The sequence below is a fragment of the Propithecus coquereli genome, unplaced genomic scaffold, assembly GCF_000956105.1.
Source record: "Propithecus coquereli isolate 6110/MARCELLA unplaced genomic scaffold, Pcoq_1.0 Scaffold20, whole genome shotgun sequence".
NCBI lineage: Eukaryota > Metazoa > Chordata > Mammalia > Primates > Indriidae > Propithecus > Propithecus coquereli.
In genome coordinates this window covers 14,000,706-14,025,426 of record NW_012144967.1, presented here as the reverse complement: position 1 = coordinate 14,025,426, position 24,721 = coordinate 14,000,706, and the positions used below count along the sequence as shown (strand labels likewise).

General features: G+C 47.1%; 1 protein-coding gene across 1 annotated transcript in view; it reads right to left on the bottom strand.

Annotated features, from left to right (window-relative positions):
* Positions 1-266: 266 nt before the first annotated feature.
* The window catches only part of ZNF592 (zinc finger protein 592), a 50,256-nt gene continuing 25,801 nt past the window's right edge, over positions 267-24,721 (bottom strand). Inside the window, exons 3-10 of the mRNA XM_012643777.1 lie at positions 19,305-21,543; positions 11,216-11,394; positions 4,969-5,145; positions 4,570-4,729; positions 4,171-4,458; positions 3,819-3,931; positions 3,050-3,185; positions 267-1,707 (exon numbers count right to left, since the gene is read on the bottom strand). Coding sequence (XP_012499231.1) covers positions 1,162-1,707; positions 3,050-3,185; positions 3,819-3,931; positions 4,171-4,458; positions 4,570-4,729; positions 4,969-5,145; positions 11,216-11,394; positions 19,305-21,524 — 3,819 coding nt within the window. The 5' untranslated portion in view covers positions 21,525-21,543 and the 3' untranslated portion in view covers positions 267-1,161. The remainder of the gene's footprint in view (positions 1,708-3,049; positions 3,186-3,818; positions 3,932-4,170; positions 4,459-4,569; positions 4,730-4,968; positions 5,146-11,215; positions 11,395-19,304; positions 21,544-24,721) is intronic.

Sequence of the window (24,721 nt, the reverse complement as noted above, 5' to 3'; positions counted from 1 at the left end):
TCCACTTACAGGAAAGATGGAGGTTTCCAGAAAATTTCCATAGGCTCTAAAGCCAATGCCACTAGCCCTGGGGAGACCTTGGAAGTGACTTTTAACTGGTACTGAGCCTCTCCCCTGGCCCTTGCAGAAGGTCTCGGGGCTCCTGGCTCTAAGCAGGAGCAGCACTGCTCTCCCTCAGAGACGGAGCAAACAGGGGACTCCGAGAAGACCCTTAGGTGCAACAGGGAAGGGCCAGGCTCACTTGAAGAGGAATACAAGAGCCTACCTGCATGGTAAGAAGGTTTTTTATTTGAAATATAGTCTGAGCAACATGAGTGTAGCCAAGAGGAGGAGGGGCTGGCCTGCATGGGGCAGCAGCCTCTCTAATGGCACAGGAGCAAGAGTACAAATATCCCAACGTCTGTGTGCCCCCAACCCCACCTGTCAGGAAAGGCAGACCAGCAGAACAAAGACCCACCCACAGCTCCTCTGAGGGGTCTGGCTCGCAGAGCCCTCCTGCCTTTGCTGCACCTCCTGCTCTCCCCGGGTTCCAAACAGTGTGCTGCAGAAGTTTCTCCCACCCACAGAGACACGATGAGCCAGTGTGACAATTAGTTCTCAGGACTATTTGGGGGGAAAAGAATCAGAGAAGCCAAGAAGGAAGGGCAAGGTGACCAAGGGCCCTCACCAAGCCGGGCTGGGCAGAGCTCTCCCAGAGGGGCTGTGTCAGCACCCCTCGTTCCCTCCTTCTCAGGCTCTGAAGGCAGGAAGGAGAGCTGGTATCTACAGGAAAATAGAGCTCTGAGGAGTCCCCTGGCTGAAGGCAGTAAGCGGGAACTTCCCAGAAGAGCACAGCCGCTGAGGGGTTTCAAGCTGAGCTGACAGCACTGGGGTTGGGCCAGGTAGGCAACCTGGGGTTAAGGACACAGACCAGAGGTGGAGTACCAAGCAGCAGCACAAAGCCATAAATAACAGAAGCAAATTCAGAGCTGTCAGGTCCTGGTGACCCCACGTTTCCCGGGGCTGGGGATACCCAGCACCAGCAGCTCGGGGCGGACACTGCTCCAGGGCACAGCCGGCCGCACTCACACCCGGGGCAGAGCCTTCTACCTCCCACGGTCTACACGACAGGCGGAGGACGCCATGGCAGCACCCTGACCGCATACACTGCAAAGCCTCTGGTCACACCTGAGGGGACAGTGCGTGGCTGTCCTGGTCCTGAGAGGCCTGTAGCTGACTCTGAGCATCTTGGGCACCGTCCTCCTCAGGGGCCGGGCCCAGCAATCTCCTTGCCTCTGGGTCGGTCAACAAGGGCTGGCCGGCACACTCTTCCAGTCCGTTCTCTCTCGTCTCCATGGACACCTCCTCCCCAGAGCCCGCCTCTGGCTCTGCAGCCTCCACTGCCACCTCTGCTGCTGTCTCCTCCTCCTCCTCCTCCTCCACTTCCTCCTCCTCCTCCTGGTCTCTCACCTTGTGGACGATGAAGAGGTGGCGGCTGAGGGAGCTGGCAGAGGTGTAGCACAAGCCACAGAGGAGACACTGGGCTGTGGAACTGTCCACATGGTGCTGAGGTATGTGGCTCTGAAACTCGAGCCCCGAGTCTGTGGCAAAACTACATTTTGCACACTGAAAAAGGGACTTGTGCCTTTTGGTGGAAGAGACAGTTGCGCCATTGCTGGTGCCCGGGGCGTCCCCCACTCCACTGACTGGTCTTTTCAGATGGTTCACCTGCAAGGAGAGACAGTGTGAGCAGAGTCCAGGCCGAGCCCTGGACACGAGCCCCCAGACATGACCATGAGCCCAAGGGCTGAAAGCAGGTACCATCCAGGCCAGGGTCACCCTAGCCCTGAACACGAGTTTAGGTTTGCTATGTTCAGTTCTATTTGTTTGTTTTGTAACATATATGCACATGGCAAAACATCCCAAAGATATAGAGAAGAGTAAGTCCCTCCTACTCTACTCCCCAGGCCTGCTCTCCGAAGAACAGCACATTACCTGGGTTTTACGACTACTCCAATGGAGAGCCTATGCATATACAAAAACAAAACTGTTGTCTTTCACAAAACGATGGCGTGCCATGCTTACTTTTCTTCACCCTTCTTTTACTTAACATATATTAGAGAGTGTCTCCACGAGCGCACACAGAGGCTTCGTTCTTCTACTGGCAGCGCACTGACCACTGTGGGGATGCGCAGTGCCCACCGGCAGACGTTTAGTTGCATTCCATCCTTGTTACTGCACACAGCACTACGGGAACTTACTTGAACAGCCTTCTTTATACCCAAGGCCAGAGATCTCTAACAAATAAATCCTGGAAGCAGAACTGCTAAATCAAAGGCTATGTACATTTGGGGGAGAGGGGAGGATGTGCATTTTACTAGTGGATAAATGTTGCCGAAAACCCAATTGATACCCTACCTACTATGCATGAAAGGCCCTTTGCCAACCAGTGCCACTGTCTGAATAGCCAAGAAAGTTTCAGGAACGCCCTGGAACTCCAGGAAGCTCTCAGAGCTTCCCAGGCACACCAGGCCCCTCTGTGGAGCGTCCCCGCAACCTGGGCACAGGAAGAGCCCCAGTGAGTAGGAGAAATCAGGCTGCTCCAGAAGTTCACGAGAAATAGGAATCGAGCCGGGAACAGGGCCGAGGTCATAGGGCAAGGGCCATGACAGCAGGTGCTAGGCCTGGCTCTTCCCATACTGGCAGGAGGTGGGAGGTGAGCCTGCCAAGCATCATCCCCTCCCGGCACCGCTGTGAGGCAGAAACAGGGTGGCGTGTGAAAGTGCTCCGGTGTCCCAGACAGCAGCACACACCTAAAGCGGGGCCGCGGTGACAGGGACAACAGTAACCAAAGGCTGGCAGGCTGCCTTATGGGTCTTTGCCCTGTCCTCTACTTGTGTCCAGGACCCAGGTGGGTGACACAGGGCTAGAGAGTGACGCACACTGAGGGAAGCTGCCACTCTGATTGCTGCACGGCCACGACTACAAACAGGGTCCCAGCAGCCTTCCTGACGCCCGTTGGCTGCAGGCCTCGCCGAGCAGGCGGCTCCAGCGGGCAGAGCACACTTACCTGAGGGGAATGTCCGCTCGGAGACCTGACTTTGGACGACTGGCTCAAATCAGGGTTTCTGATGCCGTGCATAAGGCTGATGTGGCTCTCCAGGAGGGAGGGCCGAGGAAAGCTGGGGCTGTCCTCCACGCAGTACCTACAGGAGCACAGCGGAGGGGTCATGTGAGACCCCGGTTGCAGGCTCCCCCAGCACTCTTCACACAAAGGTGAGCGAGCGTCCGGAGCGAGCAGACAGCTGTGTCTTCAGGCTGGCTGGAGCTGGCGCTGCCTGGAGAGATCCAGCCAGCAGGCCAGACACGGTGGCAGACAACAACGAGTCAGAATAGAATATGTGTACTCCTGACACCTGGCCCTCAGCCCTGATCTCACCCTACAGTCCCTGATGTCACCACCCAGGGGTCCAAGTGCTGGGCTAGTGGTCAGTACGAAAGGGCCAGGGGACGTCCCAAGGCACAGGCAGATGGTGCTGAAGGCCCTTGGCTAGAAGAGCCTCTGTTCACATCACCGGCACGTCCTCTTCAGCCTCAGAGCCCTTCACGGCTGCCTGGCTGTGCAGCCCCAAGCAGGAGAGCGCGACGGGGCAGGACTCAGGAGCTACCAGGTTCTGACCTGCCCCTGATTTCCGACTTAGCCACAGTGCTCTTCTAGTTAGAAACTCACTAGTCTCTTGCTTAGACCCCTGATCTCACGGCAGAGAAAGCCCCGGCGATGCCATGGCCAGGGTCTTGTGAATCTTGAGCCTCGCTCACCACCATCCCTGGAGACTCACCCACAAGTGTAGACCTTCTTTGCTGTGTCATGGTTGTTGCGGCTGTGTTTGCGCAGGCTGCTGGGGGTGTGGAAGGACTGCTCGCACTGCCGGCACGGGTACCGCTTCAACGTCTAAGGGGGGAGGTGGCAACACACGAAGCAGCAGAACTGTAAGGCGGCTCTAGCTGCATCTTTCTTCTCAGACGCTATGGGCAGAACCAGGATGCTCCCAAAGGCCTCAAGCCCCGTGGGACTGAAGTACCCTGCCCAGAGCACCAGGAACCCTGAAGGGTCAGCCACATAAGGGGCATCTGACCCCACGTAAGTCCAGAGAATCTGGCACTGTACCGTGACCTGGTGGCTGCACTTACCCGACCGTGGCTCTTTTTCATGTGGGACACATAGCTTTCCCGGTCAGGAACCCACTCCTGGCACTCCTGGCAGGTCCAGCCAGTGTTCCTCAGCCGGGGCCTGGCTTCGGCCCTGCGATGCACTTCGGACCTGCCCCAGCGGCCAGATGGCAGGGAGCTGCTCCGGGCAGCCACATTAGTGGCTGGGGGCTCAGCGGGAATTCGAGAGCCAGGGCGGCTTGAGGACGTGTCTGCTGAAGACTGGAGGCTTGACAGCTCATCCACGTTTCGGGGAACACCATGGGTGCTCTGGGGATGAGGAGAGCAATTACTGACTGGGCGAGGGGAAAGATCCAGAGTCGGCCCCCCGGCCTGAGGTACGTGCCCTCCTCCCCAGCCTTCTCCCCCCAGGCACCCCACCTTGACATGCTCCATCAGCTCCGGCTTCTGCACGAACAAGAGCGGGCACTCGGGGCACTTGAAGACGCCCACCTGCGTCTGGCTGACATTCTGGTAAAAATGCTGCTGGATGTGCCTCTTCTTGTTGAAGAGCATTTCACAGGAGCACTTATAAATGAGCCTGACGAGACAAACCCCAGGGGATGGGGGGCCGTGGCCTGCTGGAAGAACCACAGAGCCCCTCCATCCTAGCTCTGCTCTCTCTGAACCAGAGTCAGGTTTGGGAAAGTACCACCCTGAGCCGATGCCTCAGGATGTCCTTAGGAGACTCCAGGCTTCCCGATCCATCCCCACACCACCCCCTCAAGCACCCGGGCCACTCTGCCCCATGGCGCCTGCTGGCCCTGGACCTGTACTCACTGGGAGGGTCTGTGGGGCTGGGTCGGATGCTGGCCGGCACTGTGGTCCGCGGCGCTGCTGGCAGTCTTGAAGGCCATGGGACAGAATGCACATTTGTGGAAAACCTGGCAGTGTCGCTCCTGGATGTGGCTTTTCAGCAAGGCCAAGGTCAGGTGGACGACACCACAGTGGATACACCTGGACAACAGAGTCGGGGCAGTGTGGGTGAGGCAGAAGGAAGGTCAGGCCCACAGGTGGTGCTGGGAGAGGAGCAATGGAGGGCAGGAGCAGAGCCATCCAGGGACTCTCCTCCTCCACACATACATCCTGAAAGCGCCCTTGCCGCCTTCTGGCACAATGCAGCCACACGGGGCCCCGTGCCCAAGGCCAAGCCTTGCAGAGAAGAAGGGAGAAACTCTAACCCTCCTCACACTGGCCATGAGACATTCTTCTGCAAACCAAAATCCCGAACCCACCTAAGAGAAGTTGGTGGAAGCAGAGGAGGAGGAGAATGGCTCAATAATGGCATAAATAGCATCAATATAAGAGTGACACGAGGGCCAAAGTCCAGGAAGAATTTCAGTAGGAAGCTGCACAAAGCCTGTGCCTCCCCACAGGCTGGTATTGAAAACTCAAGGATGGCCACCTAACAAAATCAGCAGTCAGGAAATGCTAAGCTCACCATAACGACGACATTAAGACAAACAACCCTTAAAGCCCAAGAAGAAATACTCTAGAGCAGTGTTGTCCAGTGGAACTTGCTGTGATGATGGAAATGTGCTATAGCTCCACTGTTCATGTGCTATTTAAATTAATAAAATTAAGTTAACGCTTCAGTTCCTTAGTCACACTGGCCACATTTCAAGTGCTCAGTTGCCACACATAGCTAGCACCGTCCTGGACCTCGCAGCTCTAAAGCGCTGTGATGTCTCTTTGGTGGGACTATGAATAACTTTTTATTTCTTTTTCTCCCTACTAATTTTTATTTTCTGAGGTTTTTCTTTTGGTGTTTATATATTTTTATAATATATGAGTAAATGAGAAAACAAACTGTCTTAAGTTATTTTTCTAAAGTTAAGGCTATATGGAACTCTTCTTTCAACTTCAAAATCCCTCTCTATAAATACTGCCTTTCTTTTTTTCAGTATCAGAGAAAGACATGAGCTTCCTGCATGCCAACCTGTGTCTAGTAAGTTTCCTGGTCCCTCTCATGTGTTCAGTTTCCTCCTGCCTGTAACACAGCCAGGTGTCTCCTACATGAGAAAACACCTTTCCTGCTGTTCCTCCTCTTCCTTTCATTACAATATTGCCTGCCCCTACAACCTTGACATCCCAAAAGGCACTAGAAGAGAGGTTGTTACTTTACTAAAACAAAGGACATGCCTTCATTTAAGAGTTCTTTGTACCCCAAATGTTACCCTTCGTTTTGCTACATTAGCCCATTTTCACAATCTACATAAACCATCACAGAATCTCACCAATCCATTGTCTTCCTTTTGTGTGCATGTTGGTGAGAAGGGGAGAGAATCACCTTTGCAAACTTAATTAGCAATGAGGAGCAGCCCACAGAACCAGAAAGCGGTTTGCAATTAACTCCAAAGAGCATTTATTACTAAATTTGTACATGCTTTAAATTAGGGTTTCTATACAAGCCATTTACTGAATTATATTTTCTTTTCTCTCCTGCTAAATAAAGTAGTGAAACCAACTTCTAGCACACAGAAGTACTTCCATATTATAAAGTATTCTATTTTTTTTTTTTTAGAGACAGATCTCACTCTGTCACCCAGGCTGGAGTACACTGGCATAATCACAGCTCACTGCAGCCTCAAACTCCTGAGCTCAAGAGATCCTCCCGCCTCAGCCTCCCAAATAGCTGGGAGTATAGGCGTGTGCCACCACACCCAGGCCAAAGTTTTATGAGGAGGAAAAAAACCCCACATATTTCCAAATTCATCCCAAGCGGCCAAGTACACCTGATATGTGTAGAGAATTTCTTAAAGTGGCTCTATTTATGCCATTTGACCAAACTTCTGCAGAAACAATATACTGTTCTCAAATGCCATTGAAAATCCATTCTATGTATCTGATAGAGATTCTTTGAGAAACCTCATGGAAAATAGGGGTAAAACATAAAGGGGTAAAAGAACACATGCAAAGCAGCCTCAGTGAAGGACTGAATCCGGCAGGGTTTACGAATGGGTGAGGAAGTGTGCAGAACAGAACTCCACCCGCATGACACAACCCTTGAACACATTTTTTAATAGAAAAGAGAAAACAGACAATTATAAAATTATATGCTGTAAAATATGTCAAGTTTTAGAAAAAATGAAGAGTGTAAAATATTTAACTTTGATAATAATCGCAAATAAGAAATTATTATTAAAGCAGTCTAAACTTGCTTCCCTGTGACATCATTGGCCACTCTCCAAATTATCAAAGAGCTGGAAAGTTATACAATTCTAAAATACATATATAAAATATATATATATATTCTACATAAAATACATACAAATAATATATATGTTAGAAAGTATGGGCTTTTTATACTGTCTTCAAGAAAAAGCAAAAATAATACAAAACATAAAATAACATTGTAAAACTGTAGTAGAGCTCAATAAAATGGAACATGGGTATTTTTTGAGAATTTATTAAACAACATTAACATCCACAGAATGGGAGAAAATACTTACAAATCACATATTTGTTTTTCAGTTTTTGGTGTTTTGTTTGTTTTAATAGAGATGGGGTCTTGCTCTATCACCCAGGCTGCAGTGCAGTGGCCTCATCATATGTAGCTCACTGCAGCCTCAAGCTCAAGCCATCCTCCTGCCTCAGCCTCCAGGGTAGCTGGGACTACAGGCACATGCCATCATACCCGGCTAAGCAAATCATGTATCTGATGTGGAGCTCTTACAACTCAATACGATGACAACAAACACCCAATTTAAAAATGGGCAAAGGATCCAAATAAACATTTCTCCAAAGAAGATATACAAATGGCCAATAAGCACCATTAACCATCAGGGAAATAAGATACCACTTCATATCCACGAGGATGGTTACAATCAAAAAGTCAGACAATAACAAATGTTAGAAAGGATACAGAGAAATAAAAAGCTTCATACACAGTGGGAATGTAAAAATGCTACTGTCACTTTGGAAAACAGTCTGACAGTTCCTCAAAAAGTTAAACATAGAGTTACTATTCGACCCAGCTATTCCACTCTTAGATAGATACCCAAAAAACTGAAAACGTATGTTCTCACGATAACTTGTACATGAATGTTCATTAGCAGCATTATTCATAATAGCCAAAAGGTGGAAGCCACCCAAATGTCCATCAACTAATGAACAGATAAACAAAACCTGGTATATCCACCCAATGGAGTATCATTCAGCCATAAAAAGGAAATACTGGTTGGGAACAGTGCATCAGGCCTAAATCTAAGCACTTTGGGAGGCCAAGGTAGGAGGATCGCTTGAGGCCAGGAGTTCAAGACCAGCCTGAGCAACATAGTGAGACCCCGTCTCTACAAAAAAATACAAAAATTAGCCGGGCACAGCAGCATGCACCAGTAGTCCCAGCTACTTGGGAGGCTGAGGCAGGAGGATCACTTGAGCCCAGGAGTTCAAGGCTACAGTAACCTATGATTGTACCACTACAATGCAGTCTGGGTGACAGAGTGAGACCCTGTCCCAAATTAAAAGAAAAAAAAAAAGGAAATACCGATATATGCTACAACATGGATGAACCTTAAAAACATTGTGCTAAGACCACATATTACATAATTCCATTTATATGAAATGTCCGGAAGAGGTACCTATGAGACAGAAAGTAAACTGGTGGTTTCCTGGGGGGTGGGGGAGAGAGATGGGAGAATTGATGGGTATGGGGTTTCTTTTCAGATGGTGAAAATGTTCTAAAATTGTTTGTAGTGATTGTAGAACTTTGTAAATATCCTAAAAACTACTGAATTGTATGGTATGCAAATTATATCACAAGAAAACTACAAAAAGGCATTAATAGTTGAGGATTTTAACTGTAAGAAACACTGTATTGGTGTGTATGTCTTCTGACTTCAAACACAGATCGCTGAATATTCTAATGTCCCCATCTTTAGTAATCCCTCTGGCTGAATCACAATACATTTTTGCCTGGCATTCCTTATAAAAAGGTTTGATAAATTGAACTGGAGACATTACATTTCTTCTCACTCTCATAGAATAAAATATTTAATTAAAAACAAAAAATGGTATTAATTCATCCATGTAATTGAAAAGTTCTTGGATTCAAGATTTAAAGATAAATATTTTAGTGTTGACTACATTGCTATTGGATTAGATTTGTTCTTTTCTCTTTTTCCTTTTTTTTTTTTTTTTAAAAGACAGGGTCTCGCTCTGTCGCCCAGGCTGGAGAGCAGTGGCCCAATCTCAGCTCACTGTAACCTCGAACTCCTGGGCTCCAGTGATCCTCCCGCCTCAGCCTCCCAAAGTGCTGGGATTACAGGTGTGAGCCACCGTGCCTGGCCTGGATTTGATCTTAGAACAAGCAGCATATACTTAAGGCAAAGTTAGAATATTCTTAAACGTTACAAGATACTGTGAAGGTACACATGCAGGTGTCTTGTTCACAGTGCGGGCTGGGAGGCTGTCAGCAGTGCTCCTCTGCAGTGCTGTGGTTGAGGGCTCTGCATGGTCCTGTCTCTGCATAGTCTTATTTCTCACGTACTTTAGAGTCTCCATCCTCCACAACACGCAAAAGAAATCAGTCTACGCTGGAAACGTTCACGCCAAGACAGAAACCTGGGAGGCATCACGAAACTCTCCCTATTCCTTACTCCCACATACAAGCTGTTATCAAATCTTGATGCTTCTACTTCTTAAACCTTTCTCAAATCTACCTTCTCTCCATTCCCATGGTCACGCCTCAGCGGAAGCCCACCGCATCTCATCTGGCCACCACACTTGCCTCGCAAGCAGTCTCCAGTCCCTCCCCTTGCACGTGGCAGCTTCTACAGAAACGATCTTTCTACAGCACAGACTGGCCGGGTTGCTCCCCTGCTGCACATCTTTCTGTAGCTCCTCACTGTCCACTAGATAAAGTCTAACTGTCTGCTGCCAAGGAGTCCGAAGTCTTGCATGACCCGACCCTGCCAACTCCCTGGTCTCATTTCTCCCACTCCCCCAGGTCGCCCTGACACACGTCCACACTCATCATTCCTGTAACCCCTTTCGTACACACTGGTATCCCTGCCCTGACCCTGGCCAGATGTGCTCTCTCTCTTCTGCCTGAAAACCTCCTAACGCGTCCTTGATGAAGCTTTCCTGACCATTCTTCTCTTAGGAGGCTCACCACTGAGCTATAATGACTTGTGCTCATATCTTTATGACCTACCAGACTGAAGGCCCCCTGAGGGCAAGGGCTGTGTCACCTGTATCCTGAGTGTCTAGCACAATGCTGAAGATAGTAATAAGTACACACACACAAGTCAAATGAACTAAATCGAAAATTTTTTAAATGCCAAAAAGAGAAAACTTTACTAAATTTGGTCAAGACTAATTTTCAAAAGTGAAACTGATGAAGTAGGAACTCCCAATTGTAGTAAATCAGTAAAGGAGACCTAACTGGATCAATGTAAAAGTTACAGATCGATGAGCTCTAAAGGGAGTTTTCTCTCCCCCTTTGATCTTTGTCCTGAAAATGACTTCTTGCTTATATGTTTGAAAAAATAGAGGAGATTCTATTTAAAATAAGGGTTTTCTTGGTTTTTGAGGCTGATCATTTTTTCCATTCTTGGGTTTTGTCTATTTCCCACAAACTGACAAAAACTAACAAAAATGAAGACACTAGAACCCTTTGAGTTTGGCATCTTGCAGCCCCATTTGTTAAAACCTGAGAAAACTTTTAAGTACTACAATTAGTAAAGTTATTATTGAAACAGTAATTTAAACTTAATATGCCAAACATAACTTTGTAAGCAAATTGATATACTTTTAAAAAGTGAATGTTATATATGTTCCAAACTCACCAAAACCTTCCCCCTTCAAAGCTATTTTTTTAAGTTTTTAAAACCCTTTATTCTTCTCCCCCTTGCTCTTCCTGTCCTATACAAAACAAAAATATCTATCCATACACCAACCAACGTTCTTGTCCTGTTAGGCTGGAACCCAGGCCTGCCTCTTAAGACCCAACTATCTGAAACGAGTTCTAGGAAAAGGACCAGCCATTGGGCAATACCAGGACAGTGAGCCAGGCAGCACCCACCTGTAGCCCACCTTGCGGGCATAGTGCAGGCAATTCTCCTTTACATGGGTCTGGAAGTAGGCAGAGCGACAGAGGACCCCACACTCCGGGCAGCAGTAGGGGGACTTGTGTGCATGAATCCGCTGGTGGGCACAGAAACTGCACTGGTTGGGCAGCAGCATCTGGCATACCTGGCAAGTCTAGGAAAGAACACCAAGAAAGCAGATCATGCAGGTGCCACAGGCCTGTGGCTCTCCACTCGGAGCTTGGCTTCCTAGGACATGGTCAGAATAAGCCCCCTTCCCCAACCACTCTTTCTTCCAACTCTCCTAGGATATTTTTGACACTCCCAGACCTCATTCAAAGTGTTGATACTGACACCCAGGCAAGCTTTGCCTACCACCTTATTAATCAGAGACAGACCTGACCTTATTTTCTCAAAGGTTAGTTCTACCTCAAGGATGATGAATATTTCTTTCCTCTGGCTTAGCAGAGGGCTAGCTTTTCCTTTATGGAGGCCAAAGGTACTTGTTGAATTCTAAGACCTCAATGCACTGCCAGACCCACCAGGGTCTGTGTTTCAGCTCAGCAGAGGCAGTCCTTGCCAGCCACCTCCCGCAATGGCCTGGTGGATACCTGCTTAGCACCTCGAGTCAGATGGTTCAGTGACTTCCAAAGAGACCGGGGCCCACCCTGACTGGTACTCAGAAGGCCCTCAATGCAGACTGACCTAACTGAATGGTCTTGCCAGCTTCCATCACCCAGCCCTGTCTGCCCACTCTGGGGGAAGGGGGTTCTCTGAGCCACAGCTAACCAAATACATGCACAGACAAGGGAGGATTAGGGAGCAGCTCCTTTGTTCCCAGCCCCAGCAGAAAACCAGGGGAAGTGTAAGCCAGAGATTCAGTGAAGCTCTCATGGGCAGAGCAGAGATAGCCCAGAGGGGGAAAGCAACAGGATGAGCTGGTGCCTGCATCCTGCAGAGGTCCTCCTGAGCTTCTAGTAAAAGGCGGACACCGGTACTGCTCACCGAGGGGGCCACTGACCTTGGGTCAGAGGAGTTGCTTACAGGGAGAAATTACTAGGGAGGACAAGAAAAGATCTCTACTTTAATCAGCAAAATCCAGAATATAGGCCCTCTACAGGACAAACAATCCAGTTTTTTCAACAAATTGCAAGGGGGGAGAATGGACAGAAAGGGAAAGGAAACTTAGAGAGGAAAAGAGATTGAAGAGATATTTTTAACCACTTATGATGTACCGCACTTATATGGATCCTGATTCAAACAAGCCAAGTGTAAAGAGAAATGAGACAACCAGAGGTATTTAAACACTAACTTAATAAATGATAATATTAGGACCTTAAAAAATATTAGGACATTTGACACTTGTAATTAAGATTTGATACTAAAAATTATTATTGATTTTTAGAAGTGATATTATATTTATGTTTCTCTAAAAAACCCTTTATCTTTTAGAGATACATACTAAAGCATTTACAGATACGATAATGCTAGGATTTAAAAATGATCCATCCACTGGAGAGAGTGGTGGGTAAGAAACGAAACGAAACAAGATGGGCTATGGGTTGGTAAATGTTAAAGGAGGGTTCATTATACCATTCTTTCCACTTTCATGAATGTTTGAGACACTCCATAATAAAACGTTTTAGTTTTTAAGTATCTACTCTAGGCACAGAACAGCATTACAGTATGCTACCTTTTGTGTAAGAGCAGGGGAATATAACACACACACACACATATTTGCTAGTAAATAAAAAATGAACAAAAATGGTTACCTACGGGGAAGGAGGGAATTGGGGACAGGGAAAGGGATGGAAGCAAGACTTCCTTGAATGTACCTTGTCATAGTTTTAACTTTGGAATCACACAAATGTTTTATATAAGTCAAAAAGAACAATATAAAATAAAATAAAGATTCCCTAAAAATTGAAAAACAGAAGCAAATAACCTAAATATATATCAAGTTGATGATATAATCACACAGAGAAAAAAAATTATTCCTAGTGACCTCAAAACACAGTATTTTGACATACAAAACCTCAGCATGATATATTCTAAGGGCAAAAAGAACTGCAAATGCATCTAACCTGTATGCAGCTGTCCTAATGTTGGACATACTGGTTTTGATATTTTGTAATTTGTATATGTGTATACGTGGGTGTATATGTATACATGCGTGCGTACGTGTGTGTGTGCGTGTGTGTGTGTTTGTGTGTGTGTGTTTGTGTGTGTGTGTATAAATACAGTCATCCTTCAGTATCTGTAAGGAATTGGTTCCACGATCCCCAAGGATACCAAAATCTGATGCTCAAGTCCCTGACGGGAAATGCATAGTATTTGCATATAACATGCACACATCCTCCTGTATACTTAAATCACCTCTAGATTACCTGCAATACCTAATACAATGTAAATGCTATGTAGATATTAGTAGTTGTTATACTATATTGTTAAGGGAATAATGAGAAAAAAAATCTGTACATGTTCAGTATAGACACAATTTTTCCCCCCAAATATCTTTGATCCACAGCTTGTTAAATCCAGGCATGCAGAACCCACAGATACGGAGTACCAACTGTAAAAATTTATAAATATATATAGAGAGAATAGGAAGATCTTAGGAATCAAGATTTTTAGTATTAAATCAATTATGTAAAAACTCTATCATATTGGCCAGGCGCGGTGGCTCACGCCTGTAATCCTAGCACTCTGGGAGGCCAAGGCACATGGATCGTTTGAGCTCAGGAGTTCGAGACCAGCCTGAGCAAGAGCGAGACCCCGTCTCTACTAAAAATAGAAAGAAATTAGCTGGACAATTAAAATATACACATAGAAAAAAAGTTAGCCGGGCATGGTGGCACGTGCTTGTAGTCCCAGCTACTCGGGACGCTGAGGCAGGAGGATCGCTTGAGCCCAGGAGTTTGAGGTTGCTGTGAGCTAGGCTGACGCCACGGCACTCTAGCCCGGGCAACAGAGTGAGACTCTGTCTCAAAAAAGAACAAAAAACAAAAAAAACTATCATCTTGAATTTGAATTTGTATAAACTCATGGTTTTTCTTTCCTTTTAAAAGTACGTATTTCCTATGGGCGGGCATGGTGGCTCATGCCTGTAATCCCAGCACTTTGGGAGGCTGAGGCAGGATGATACTTGAGCCCAGGAATTTGAGAACAACATGAACAACACAGCAAGACCCCATCTCTACAAAAAAAATAAAAATTAAAAAAAATTTTAAAGTATGTATTTCCTAGCTCTGGCTACTGACAAGGCCTAGAAACAAAGATAAACCCAGCAGCAAGGAGCATATCTAGTGTGCTGATTGTGGCTTCTCAATACCATTCCTCACTAAAAGAAACTTGGTTTCTTGGAAAAATGAATGATTCGGGGTTTAACAAAGAAAGGTGTCCAGGTCATCTTTTTGGACTGAAAACAAGGAAGCTTCTCAAGGATTGAGTTGATGGCAAAAGGACAAAGGAGCCAGCTTGAAGGGGCTCCCACTGACCAAAGATGGGATAACTTGAGCATGAAAAAGAATGACTGAGTACCTATTAATTAATATACTGAATATACTGAATTATGAATGAACTCATAAAACTAAATGAGTTCATTATAATGCTAAAACTAAAAACAATAGAGGAGGTCACTTCATACCCATTAGGATGGCTACTACCAAAAAAACCCAAAAAATAGTAAGTGTTGACGAGGACATTGAGAAACTAGAACTCTTGTGCCCTGTTGGTGGGAATGTAAAATGGTGCAGCTGTGTGGAAAACTATGGTGGTACCTCAAAAATTTATATGTAGAATTACTACATGTTGTAGCAATGCCACTTCTGGGTATTCAAAAGAACTGAAAGCAAGATCTCAAAGAGATATTTGTACACCTATGTTCATAGCAGCATTATTCATAATAGCTAAAACATGGAAACAACTCAAGTGTCCATCAACATATGAATGAACAAAATGTAGTCTACACACACAATGAAATAGTATTAGTCTCAAAAAGGAAGGAAATCCTGACACATGCTACAACATGGATGAACCCTGAGGATATGCCAACTTTAATAAGCCAGTTACAAAAAGGCAAATACCGTATGATTCCACTTACATGAGGTACCTGGAGGAGTCAAACTCACAGAGACAGAATATATAATGGTAGCTGCCAGGGGTAGGGAGAGGGGGAGAAATGGGGAGTTATTCTTTAAGGGGTAAAGAGTTTCAGTTTTGAAAAATGAAAAGAGTTCTGGAGATTGGTTGCACATTAATGAGAATATACTTAACATTAACACTACTGAACTGTACACTTAAAAGCAGTTAAGATGGGAAACTTCATGTTATGTATGTTTTACCACAATTTAAAAAAAAAATAGAGGAGGGACTCTTGGAACACCATTTGAGATTGTTAGGACATCAACTCACTACTCTGAAACTGTTATTTAAAGGAAACTGGTCAGGAGCAATAGCTCACACCTATAATCCCAGCACTTTGAGAGGCCAAGGCAGGAGGATTGCTTAAGGCCAGGAGTTCGACATCAGCCTGGACAACATAATGAGACCCCATTCCTATAAAAAATAAAATTAAAAAAAAAAAAAATAGCTGGGTGTGATGGCATGTGCCTGTAGTCCCCGCGACTTGGGAGGCTGGAGCCAGGGAGATCACTTGAGCCCAGGGAATGGAGGTTACAGTCGGGCCACTGCACTCCAGCCTGGGCAACAGAGTAAGACCCTGTCTCTAAAAAAACAAATAAATAAAGGAAACAAATTAACTATTCCATTTTCTAGCATAAACTATATTTCAGAGTAACCAAAAAGCCCTTAAGGAAGCAGGAAAGATATTTTATACAGAATTCCAGCCAATAAATGAGAAAGAAATAATGAAATTAGAAAAACTCTTTGGAATTCTTAATAAAATTAGACTCAAGCAAAGATTACTGATGGATACTAACATCAGTAGGTAAAAAGTGGAGAGCTTTACAGCGAAGGGATCAGAAGATCCCCACTTACATTCACTGATCAAGCATCATTAACAGTGAGACAATCGGGCGCTTTGGGCCTCCTGAAGTCACAGAACAGGAAGAACACAGCATCCCCACCTCTGTCAAGACGAACCTGAATCTAGTCAAGTCTTTATTGCTAACTTCCAGTCTACAGAAAAAACACAGAGTATAGAGGGAAAAATTACTTGCGTAAGGAACCCATCAGTGAAACTCGAAATGTCCTGGAAAACTCAGGAAGCAATCAGTCAAACCCAGAACTGTCCTGGAAAATTCTCAAGACACATGACCCAGTTTCTTCAACAAGTCAATGGCATGAGAAAAAGCGGAGTGTCTGGTTGGGTGGAGCAGAAAGAGATACTATTCCAGATTGAGCCATTTAAGAGACATAAACAAATGTAATGTGTGGCCCATGTTGTGGATCCTGATTCAAAATAAGCCCAAATGTAAAAAAAACATTTTTTTACATAACTGGAAAAATCTGAATATGAACTTGTATTAAGTAATATAAAGCAACTGTTACGAATTTTCTTAGGTGTGATAATGACAATATAGTTACATAAACATTTAAGAACAAGAAAAACAGTCCCTCTTTCCTGATATTCTGCCCCCACCTTGTTGGGATATGCAAGGGGGAAAGATGAACAGAGTCCCTCAGTCACTGCCGAGAGCGGCATATTCCAGGGACAGACTCCCAGAAGAAGATGGAAGAGCTGAACACAAGCTGTACCCTGCAGGCCCTGCTCTGGCATGGAGTCTAATCGATTCATCCAGCCCCTGCCCTGGACATGTGGCCTGAAGCCCACATACTGTCATGTGGAAACCCAAACCCAACAGACATCAAAACTAGTTTTTTTGGTTTTTTTTTGAGACAGAGTCTCACTCTGTTGCCCGGGCTAGAGTGCCATGGTGTCAGCCTAGCTCACAGCAACCTCAAACTCCTGGGCTCCAGCAATCCTCCTGCCTCAGCCTCCCAGGTAGCTGGGACTACAGGCACGTACCACCGTGCCCCAGCTAATTTTTTCTATTTTTAGTTGTTTTGGCTAATTTCTTTCTATTTATAGCAGAGATGGGGTCTCACTCTTGCTCAGGCTGGTCTTGAACTCCTGAGCTCAAGCGATCCTCCTGCCTTGGCCTCCCAGAGTGCTAGGATTACAGGCGTGAGCCACCGCGCCGGCCGGAGACTAGTTTTTGATCCCAGAGCTAAAGACTTACCCTTCCCCTGAGACTCAGAGGCCACATTTAGTTGCATGAGATTTTCCGAGGGATTTGAGCTAGGCTGAGAGAAGCCTAACAGCCACCCTGGCCACTCCTGTCCTTCCTGTCAGGGGGACTCTTCTCTGACTCCCACACTAGGGGAGAATAACAAAGAAAGATGCAGGATGAAAAGGTTGCCAGCCTGGGATCCTACATCCAGACCTCTGCCTACTCAGATTTTAGCAGATGTGTAAGGAGCAGTGCGAAAAAAACCACAGGCCCAGACATCAGACCCCCACTGCCAAGGGTCCTCATCACACGACACAGAAAAAGCACTGACCCGACTCAGCCACGCTGGTACAGCAAGAACACTAAAGCCTCTGGGGAAGGGGCCCCTGGTAACCACGCTCCGTCTGACTCATCAGAAGGAAAATGCAAACTGAAACAGGAGGGGGAGATGAGAGGCCACAGACTGATTCTACAGCACCTCCTGGCCCCCTCCGGGGTCTCGGCCCTCTGCAGAAGGCCCGCAGACCTACCAAACTCAACTGCCAGCCTCTACCCCAACACTCCCAAGGCCAGCCTCCCACCCACCAACTCCTTGCTCCTCGATTGCATTCTATACTTTCAGACCTTTGTTCCCTACACCTGGAACACCCTTGGCCCTCCCCCTCCTCCAAACTCATCCTCGCAGGCCCAACTTAAATATCACCTCCACACTGCACCTTCCTTATGCATGGACTCACCGTGAATTAGTCCCTCTGAGGCACTCTGTGCAACTAGGTTTGGAATCCTGTTTTAGCTCCAATCTTAGATCGTATATTGTAGCTGTTTGGGTGATGACCCTGGCCCTTGCTAAGCCACTGTGAGCCCCCGGAGGAAGGCAGGACTCCCACTGGCGTCCTCTACTCGGCACACAGCCCCCACGCACAGGGGGCACTCAGAAAACATGTGCAAAGCTCATTAGCTACCAACATGTGCATAGGCGGGCTGTACTGAAGTAAAAATAGCTGTTTTGCTTTCCCCCCAGGCCTCTGTAACCCTGGCTTAGGGAGGCATGGTGAGGGGTAGGTTCGGGTATGTCATGAAGAGAACCACCTTCTGGGGGCATGTCTGGAGGCCTCCTTCTTCACAGAACTTGATATATAACATAGACAGCCACCACACAGAGGGTACCAGAGGGTATTCTCAGCACAGAATGCCCTTTTTAAAAAAAAAAAAAAAGACCAGATCTCATCAAGCATAACCAAGAATCAGAACAAGCAGATGAGCACAGCTGCTTTTCTGGAATGCTGAGAGAACATGGTTTAAAGGACGGGGCCCCAAAAGCCTCTGCCGCAGGGCCCACGTGTCTACCCACTCTCCCTCCCTCCACCTCAGCCCTGCCACTGCCCTACTGCAGTTTCTCCAAAGGGACTCCGCAAAATCAGCCGTGTCCACTGTCGGGCAGAACAATAACTCATTGAAGACGTGCTTCTGAGAAGAACAGACCGAGGTGCAGGGCAGTGACTCACCTACCTCTGCCCAGGTTCTCTGGGCACGTGCTAAGCCTGTGCTGAGGCCTGCCAGAGCCCAGGAGACTGTCCGGTAAAGAGCTCTCTCGGCCGGGCAGTGGCCCTGACAGCGCGCTGGAGTGGGAGCCAAGCGGAAGACGGGGCACGTCCACAAACACACTCGCTACGTCTCCAGGGTCTCTCTTACCAGGCGCCTTTCCCAATAAACCCCAAGCACTATATACTCAGGCAGGTCACCACCCATCCAATCAGACATCCTCTTCTCAGACTTCTACGATTCTGCCACTGCCCCTACAGCAATGAGCTCTTTTCTCCACGTCCAGTTCCAATCAAGGAACTGATGTGAGCCAGGGGCCCGACACCCATCACAGTGAGGGTCTGCTTACCAGCCCCTCGGTTTCCTCTGTCGTCCTCTGGAAATGTGCAGCCAGGACCATGTAGTCCCGCATCTGTTTGTGACATTCAAGACACTTGACTGAGTACCGGATGAGCCTCACCGGGTCAGGGTAGAGCGGCAAGGCTGGAGGAGGGGGACTGGCACTGTCCGAAGTGAGGCCATGTTTGGGGGAGGATGAGGGGGCCGGGGTTGCTGGTGCCGTGGAGTTCGCAGGGGCCGACACAAACATTTGGTCCGCAGAGATGGGCTTCACCAGCAGCTGGGAGCACTGCATGACGAGCCCCTTGCTCTTGTGGTCGCGGGCATGCCGCAGCAGGCTGCACTTGTTGAAGAAGAGCAGCGTCTTGGAGCACAGAGTGCACAGCACCTCGATGTGGACGCTCCGCCGGCCGTAGTGCTGGCTCAGGCTCTTCTCTAAGGCAAACGCGTCCCCACACTCCAGGCAGCAGTACCCACTGGCCGGCACGTGGATCCTGCTGTCCGCAGGCGGGCTGAGATTTGGCGCATAGAGGGGCACGGGGTTGGAGCTGTGGAGGACCTTGTTGAAGACCTCCACAATCAGTGGGGCGGCCTTTTTCACCTGGTGGACCAGGGGCACCGACATCTGCGTGAGCTGTGGCTGGTTCCGTCTCTGCGCTGAGGACTTGGCTGTCACTGACGCGGCAACGCTGTGGGGCACGAGGTTCAGGTTGGCCAGGTGCACCGCTTTGGGAAGGAGGCTGGCAGGGGCCGGGGTAGACACCTGCAGTGCTGTGCTCTGCTGCTTCCTGCCCGTCTGTGAGCCCGGCGCAGCTCCCTTTGGGACCCGGGGCCCCGAGCTGCAGCAGGGAGACGAAGAGTCACTGGCCTTTGTCATGCTCTCATCTCCTTTCCTGTCACCCTGGGGGCTCCCTGAATTTGCGCCTGCCTCAGGAAGGTGCTCCTCCACAGGCACTTCGTCCCCTGGCACCTCACTTGGGGCCTCAGCAATGGCGCTCCCCAGAGGTGACCCGATAGGAGACTTACTCGGATCGTCAGGGTCTGGTAGGATCCTTGTGACGGTCCGTTTGATTTCCCCTGATGATGTCTTAATGGTTTTGATTCTGACTTTGGGAATCGCTGGTGGGGAGCTGGCAGCCACAGAAGGGGAGCCTTTGCTGCTGCTGTCACTGCAGATGCTCCGAGGGCTGTCCGATGGCTTGATACTTTTTCTAGTGGCCTCCAGAGGGCTCCGGGGACTCTTTGGTGACTTGGGCATTTTGGGGCTGCCTTTAGAACCCTCTTTAGTGGGCCCTGAGGCATCCTTTGTGTGGCCAGCCTGATCCTCCTTAGTGACACTGGCCACTCTTTTGGCCTGTAGGGCCACCAAGGCTGCCACACAAGAGGACAGCTTAGAATGAGCTGGCTTAAGACGCTGCCGAGGGGGGACTGATGAGCAGGTACCAAGCTCCCGGGCAAGCCCCTTGGGCTCCCCGACACTGTTGCTAGGGTGGCTGTTGAACTCCAAAGCTTCCCCAAAGAATCGACTGGCATCCAGCTCTTTGTGAGACTCCACTGCCTTCTGCCCACCTTGCTCGTTCTCCTGCTGGCTCCCCAAGGGCAGGGGTTCTGGCTTGGGTTCTTTCTTACAAAAATGATCAAACATATGCAGCTCTGGGACTGGAAACTTAGCCAGAGCCTCCAGGACTGGGCCTCCCACAGCCCCACACCCAGGAGGGGGTGGGAAATAACTGTCAGAGTGCTTGGGCTTTATCCCAAACCCGTTATCTTTGATGGGATCCTCGGGTTCGGGGCTGGAGATTGGACTGAACTGGTTGAAGGTGGGTAACGGCTCTGACTTGGGAGGCTCCAGCTTGCCAGGGAAACTCCTGGCACTGTCTCCATTCATGAAAGTTGAATCAAACTTCCCACAGTTGTGGGGATCTGGAGGCAGGTCTGAGCCCCGGAATCCATTGTGTAGGAGGGTGGGAGCAATGTGGTCTTTCTCCGCTTCAAATGACTCCTGGCGGCTGGTATTCTTAACAATGACACTCACGGCCGGCACATCTGGGGCTGATCCTGAGTGAGACAAAGACACACTTTCATCCATACACATGCCTGGCGGTTTGAGGGGACTCTCATTCTCCTCACTGGGCGTCTGGATGGCCTCCTTGGCGTCAAGGCTGGTGGGGTCTGGGATGTCAAAAGCAGCCAGAAGGTCATCGAAATCTGGGGTTTTCATATCCCCCATGGCTGGATACTGGAAAGGGCTATAACAGAAACAGAGAACAGAATCAGTGACCACCAGGGTCCCACGGGACTTCGTCTTGCATCATCTTCATGGCTCGTCACACTGACACACACACACACAGTCAGCACGCCCACACAGAACCTTAAGTACTGTGATAGGAAATCACATACCTGAGTTTTACCCCCACAGGTTTCTAGAACACTGGAATAGTAGGGGGAAAAATGAAAAGAGAATTTTGTATGTAGTGACAAGCCTGCCTGGCAGGTCTTAAACCTCAATACCTGGAAATTCCTCACTTGCTGCATAGCCAAAAAAAAGGGTACACTCCTACCACACTCCCTCAGTTTCTCAGGGAACATCATTACTCCATGATCATGTACGCTAGCAAAAAGCCAATCACTCAGCCCTTTAAAAAAAAAAAAAAAAAAAGCATGGTTCAGCACTTCCTTTAGAAAACATTTGATTTGTACATGAGACTTGGCTATAACTTTCTCTGATAGTTTACTCTTAGTAATTACTCACTAACTTTATATAACTTTGGGGGTTTTTTGCTACATGAATTCAATCAAATCCAAAATGACTTGCTATTGCCAGGATTTGTGTTGTCTCATGAATAAATTCTAGAAAATTGTATCGTCCTCTAGGTATTTTTTTTCTCTACTCAGCCGACACACTTGATTCCTGGATTTTCACCCTAAAATTGTTACTGGTTGGTAAATGGACCATTAAACCTTAGGAGCAGGGTGACGTGCAAGGTACCACACAGTTATCAAACTGGCCAAGTGACAGTTTGGGGGAAGCCTAAATTCTATTTTAACTTTATATACACAAAGAAGAGGATAACGATTCTATTTTAACTTGATGCACCTGTTTCCTTCATGATCTGGGGATGCACAGCTACAGAACTATTGTGCAGGGGAAACCCAAGGCCCTAGAAAGAGGCCTTCCAGTAGGAAATTATCACAACACTCACACTTAAGATGAAACATGAAACTGGCTGGCTCAAACCTGCCGGAGGAGGGAGAAAAACCTCACCACCTCGCTTGCTCAGCCTTTAAATCCTGCATCTGCTTCAGCATCCCAGGATCTTTCTGGCTTACATATTTCTTACACCATGTTTGTGCTGAAAACCCTTCCGGATGCAGAGGGACACAACTCTTTTAGACAGCAGTGTGGTAGCTGCATAGAAACAGTGAGTGGCAAACTCTGGGTCCTGGAACCCCATTTCCAGAAATTTATCCTAAGAACAAAACTTCCCAAAAGCTATGTGCAAAACTGTATCCTATAGCATCATTAAAACAGCACAAAAGAGACATACGCAAAAAAGAATCTAAATGTCCGAGACCAGGGAATGGCTGAATACTAGATGGACTATTAAGCAGTCATCAAAAATTCTAATTATGAAATCTACATAGCAACAAAAGTAAAAAATTACTTTTAATGCTAAACTTAAAAAGACTAATAAAAAATGTTGTCATTATAACAATATAAAACTAAGTATGCATCTGAGCCAAGATTAAAAGAAAAATAATTATGCAGAGTATGTAATTATTGCTACGTTATTTTTTCAAAACTTTTTTGGGGGGGCTAATATATGAGTTTTGTGATTTTTAAAGGAGAAAATAAAGGAAAAATCATTTAGAACCACAAGGGGAGCAGGTGGCACAGCAAAAGTGTATCTCTTACCACCCCAGGGGATCAACAGGTTTGCATGTTTAGCTCCTTCCCCTCTCCCAACTGCCTGCGAAACCCATCTGCCTGCATAAGAGTTCACACAGAAAATGAAAACTATACTCCTCCTCCCATTGGGAAGATACCTAATTATGGTAGGTAATAATAAAGTGAAATACCAATTATCTAAATATGGGTTGGCAGAATACCCCACTGGAATGAGATGTAAAGTTTCTGGACAGAACAAATGATTGTCTCCTAGAATAGAAGGTGCTGGAGCCCATGGACAGGGGAGTATGCTGGATATCACCGAAAATACCGGGCATCCCAATACCAAGGGAACCACTCTGTAGGGAGAGCATAACTATAAGAAAATACCCACATATGTGCTTTAATAAGCTCCTCCCTCCCTCCCTCCCTCCCTTCCTTCCTTCCTTCCTCTTTCTTGTTCTTTCTTTGTTTTAAATGTCTAGAGAAGAAAAGATTGGGGGAGAAGGGCAGAATAGATTATTCCTTTTTTTTTTTTTTTTTTTTGAGACAAAGTCTCACTTTGTTGCCCGGGCTAGAGTGCTGTGGCGTCAGCCTAGCTCACAGGAACCTCAAACTCCTGGGCTCAAGCAATCCTACTGCCTCAGCCTCCCGAGTAGCTGGGACTACAGGCATGAGCCACCATGCCCGGCTAATTTTTTCTATATATTTTTAGCTGTCCAATTAATTTCTTTCTATTTTTGGTAGAGACGGGGTCTCGCTCTTGCTCAGGCTGGTCTCGAACTCCTGAGCTCAAACAATCCGCCTGCCTCGGCCTCCCAGAGTGCTAGGATTACAGGCGTGAGCCACCGCGCCTGGCAGATTATTCCTTTTAAGGCGCCCAGAAAAGCATGCAGGAGAGGAGGGGAACAGGTGGTGGTGTGTGCAAGGATTAGCTGGGAGCCCACTGCTGTCTCACACAAAGTTGCAGGGGTTTGAAGCAGAGATTACATCAAAAGAAAGTAAAGTTCTCCTCACAGAGAAATCTCAGGGATTGGCAGAGAATGGTCAGGGATAAAGTAAATATCTTTTGCTAGGAAATCAGAGCTAGTAAATAAATAGTGTGGCAGTCCAACATGGGCAACAGGAAAAACCTTTATAAGGATTTTAAATGCCAAAGTTGAAGGCTTTAAAAGCCAAATATCACATCATGTTTTCTATTTAGCCCTGGTAAGAAAAACTGAAAACAGCAGAATTGATAACAGTGAATGAAGGACTCTCCGTGTACCTGTGTGTTTGTATTTCTTCAAACCTTACTCTAAAGTGAGTATTGCATTTGTTATAAATAGAAGATAGAAATTAATCAAAATGTACTGTTATAAAAGCAAAAGAAGAAACAGTAAAGAAAAAGACAACCAATAAAAAGTTCTATTCATTGAAAACCTGCCAGCACAAAGTTAAAAGGCAAACAACAAACCAAAAGGTATGTATGTTTGTACATATAGTTACTGTCATTAATATCTTAATATAGTAAAAGCTCTTACAAAACACTAAGTAAG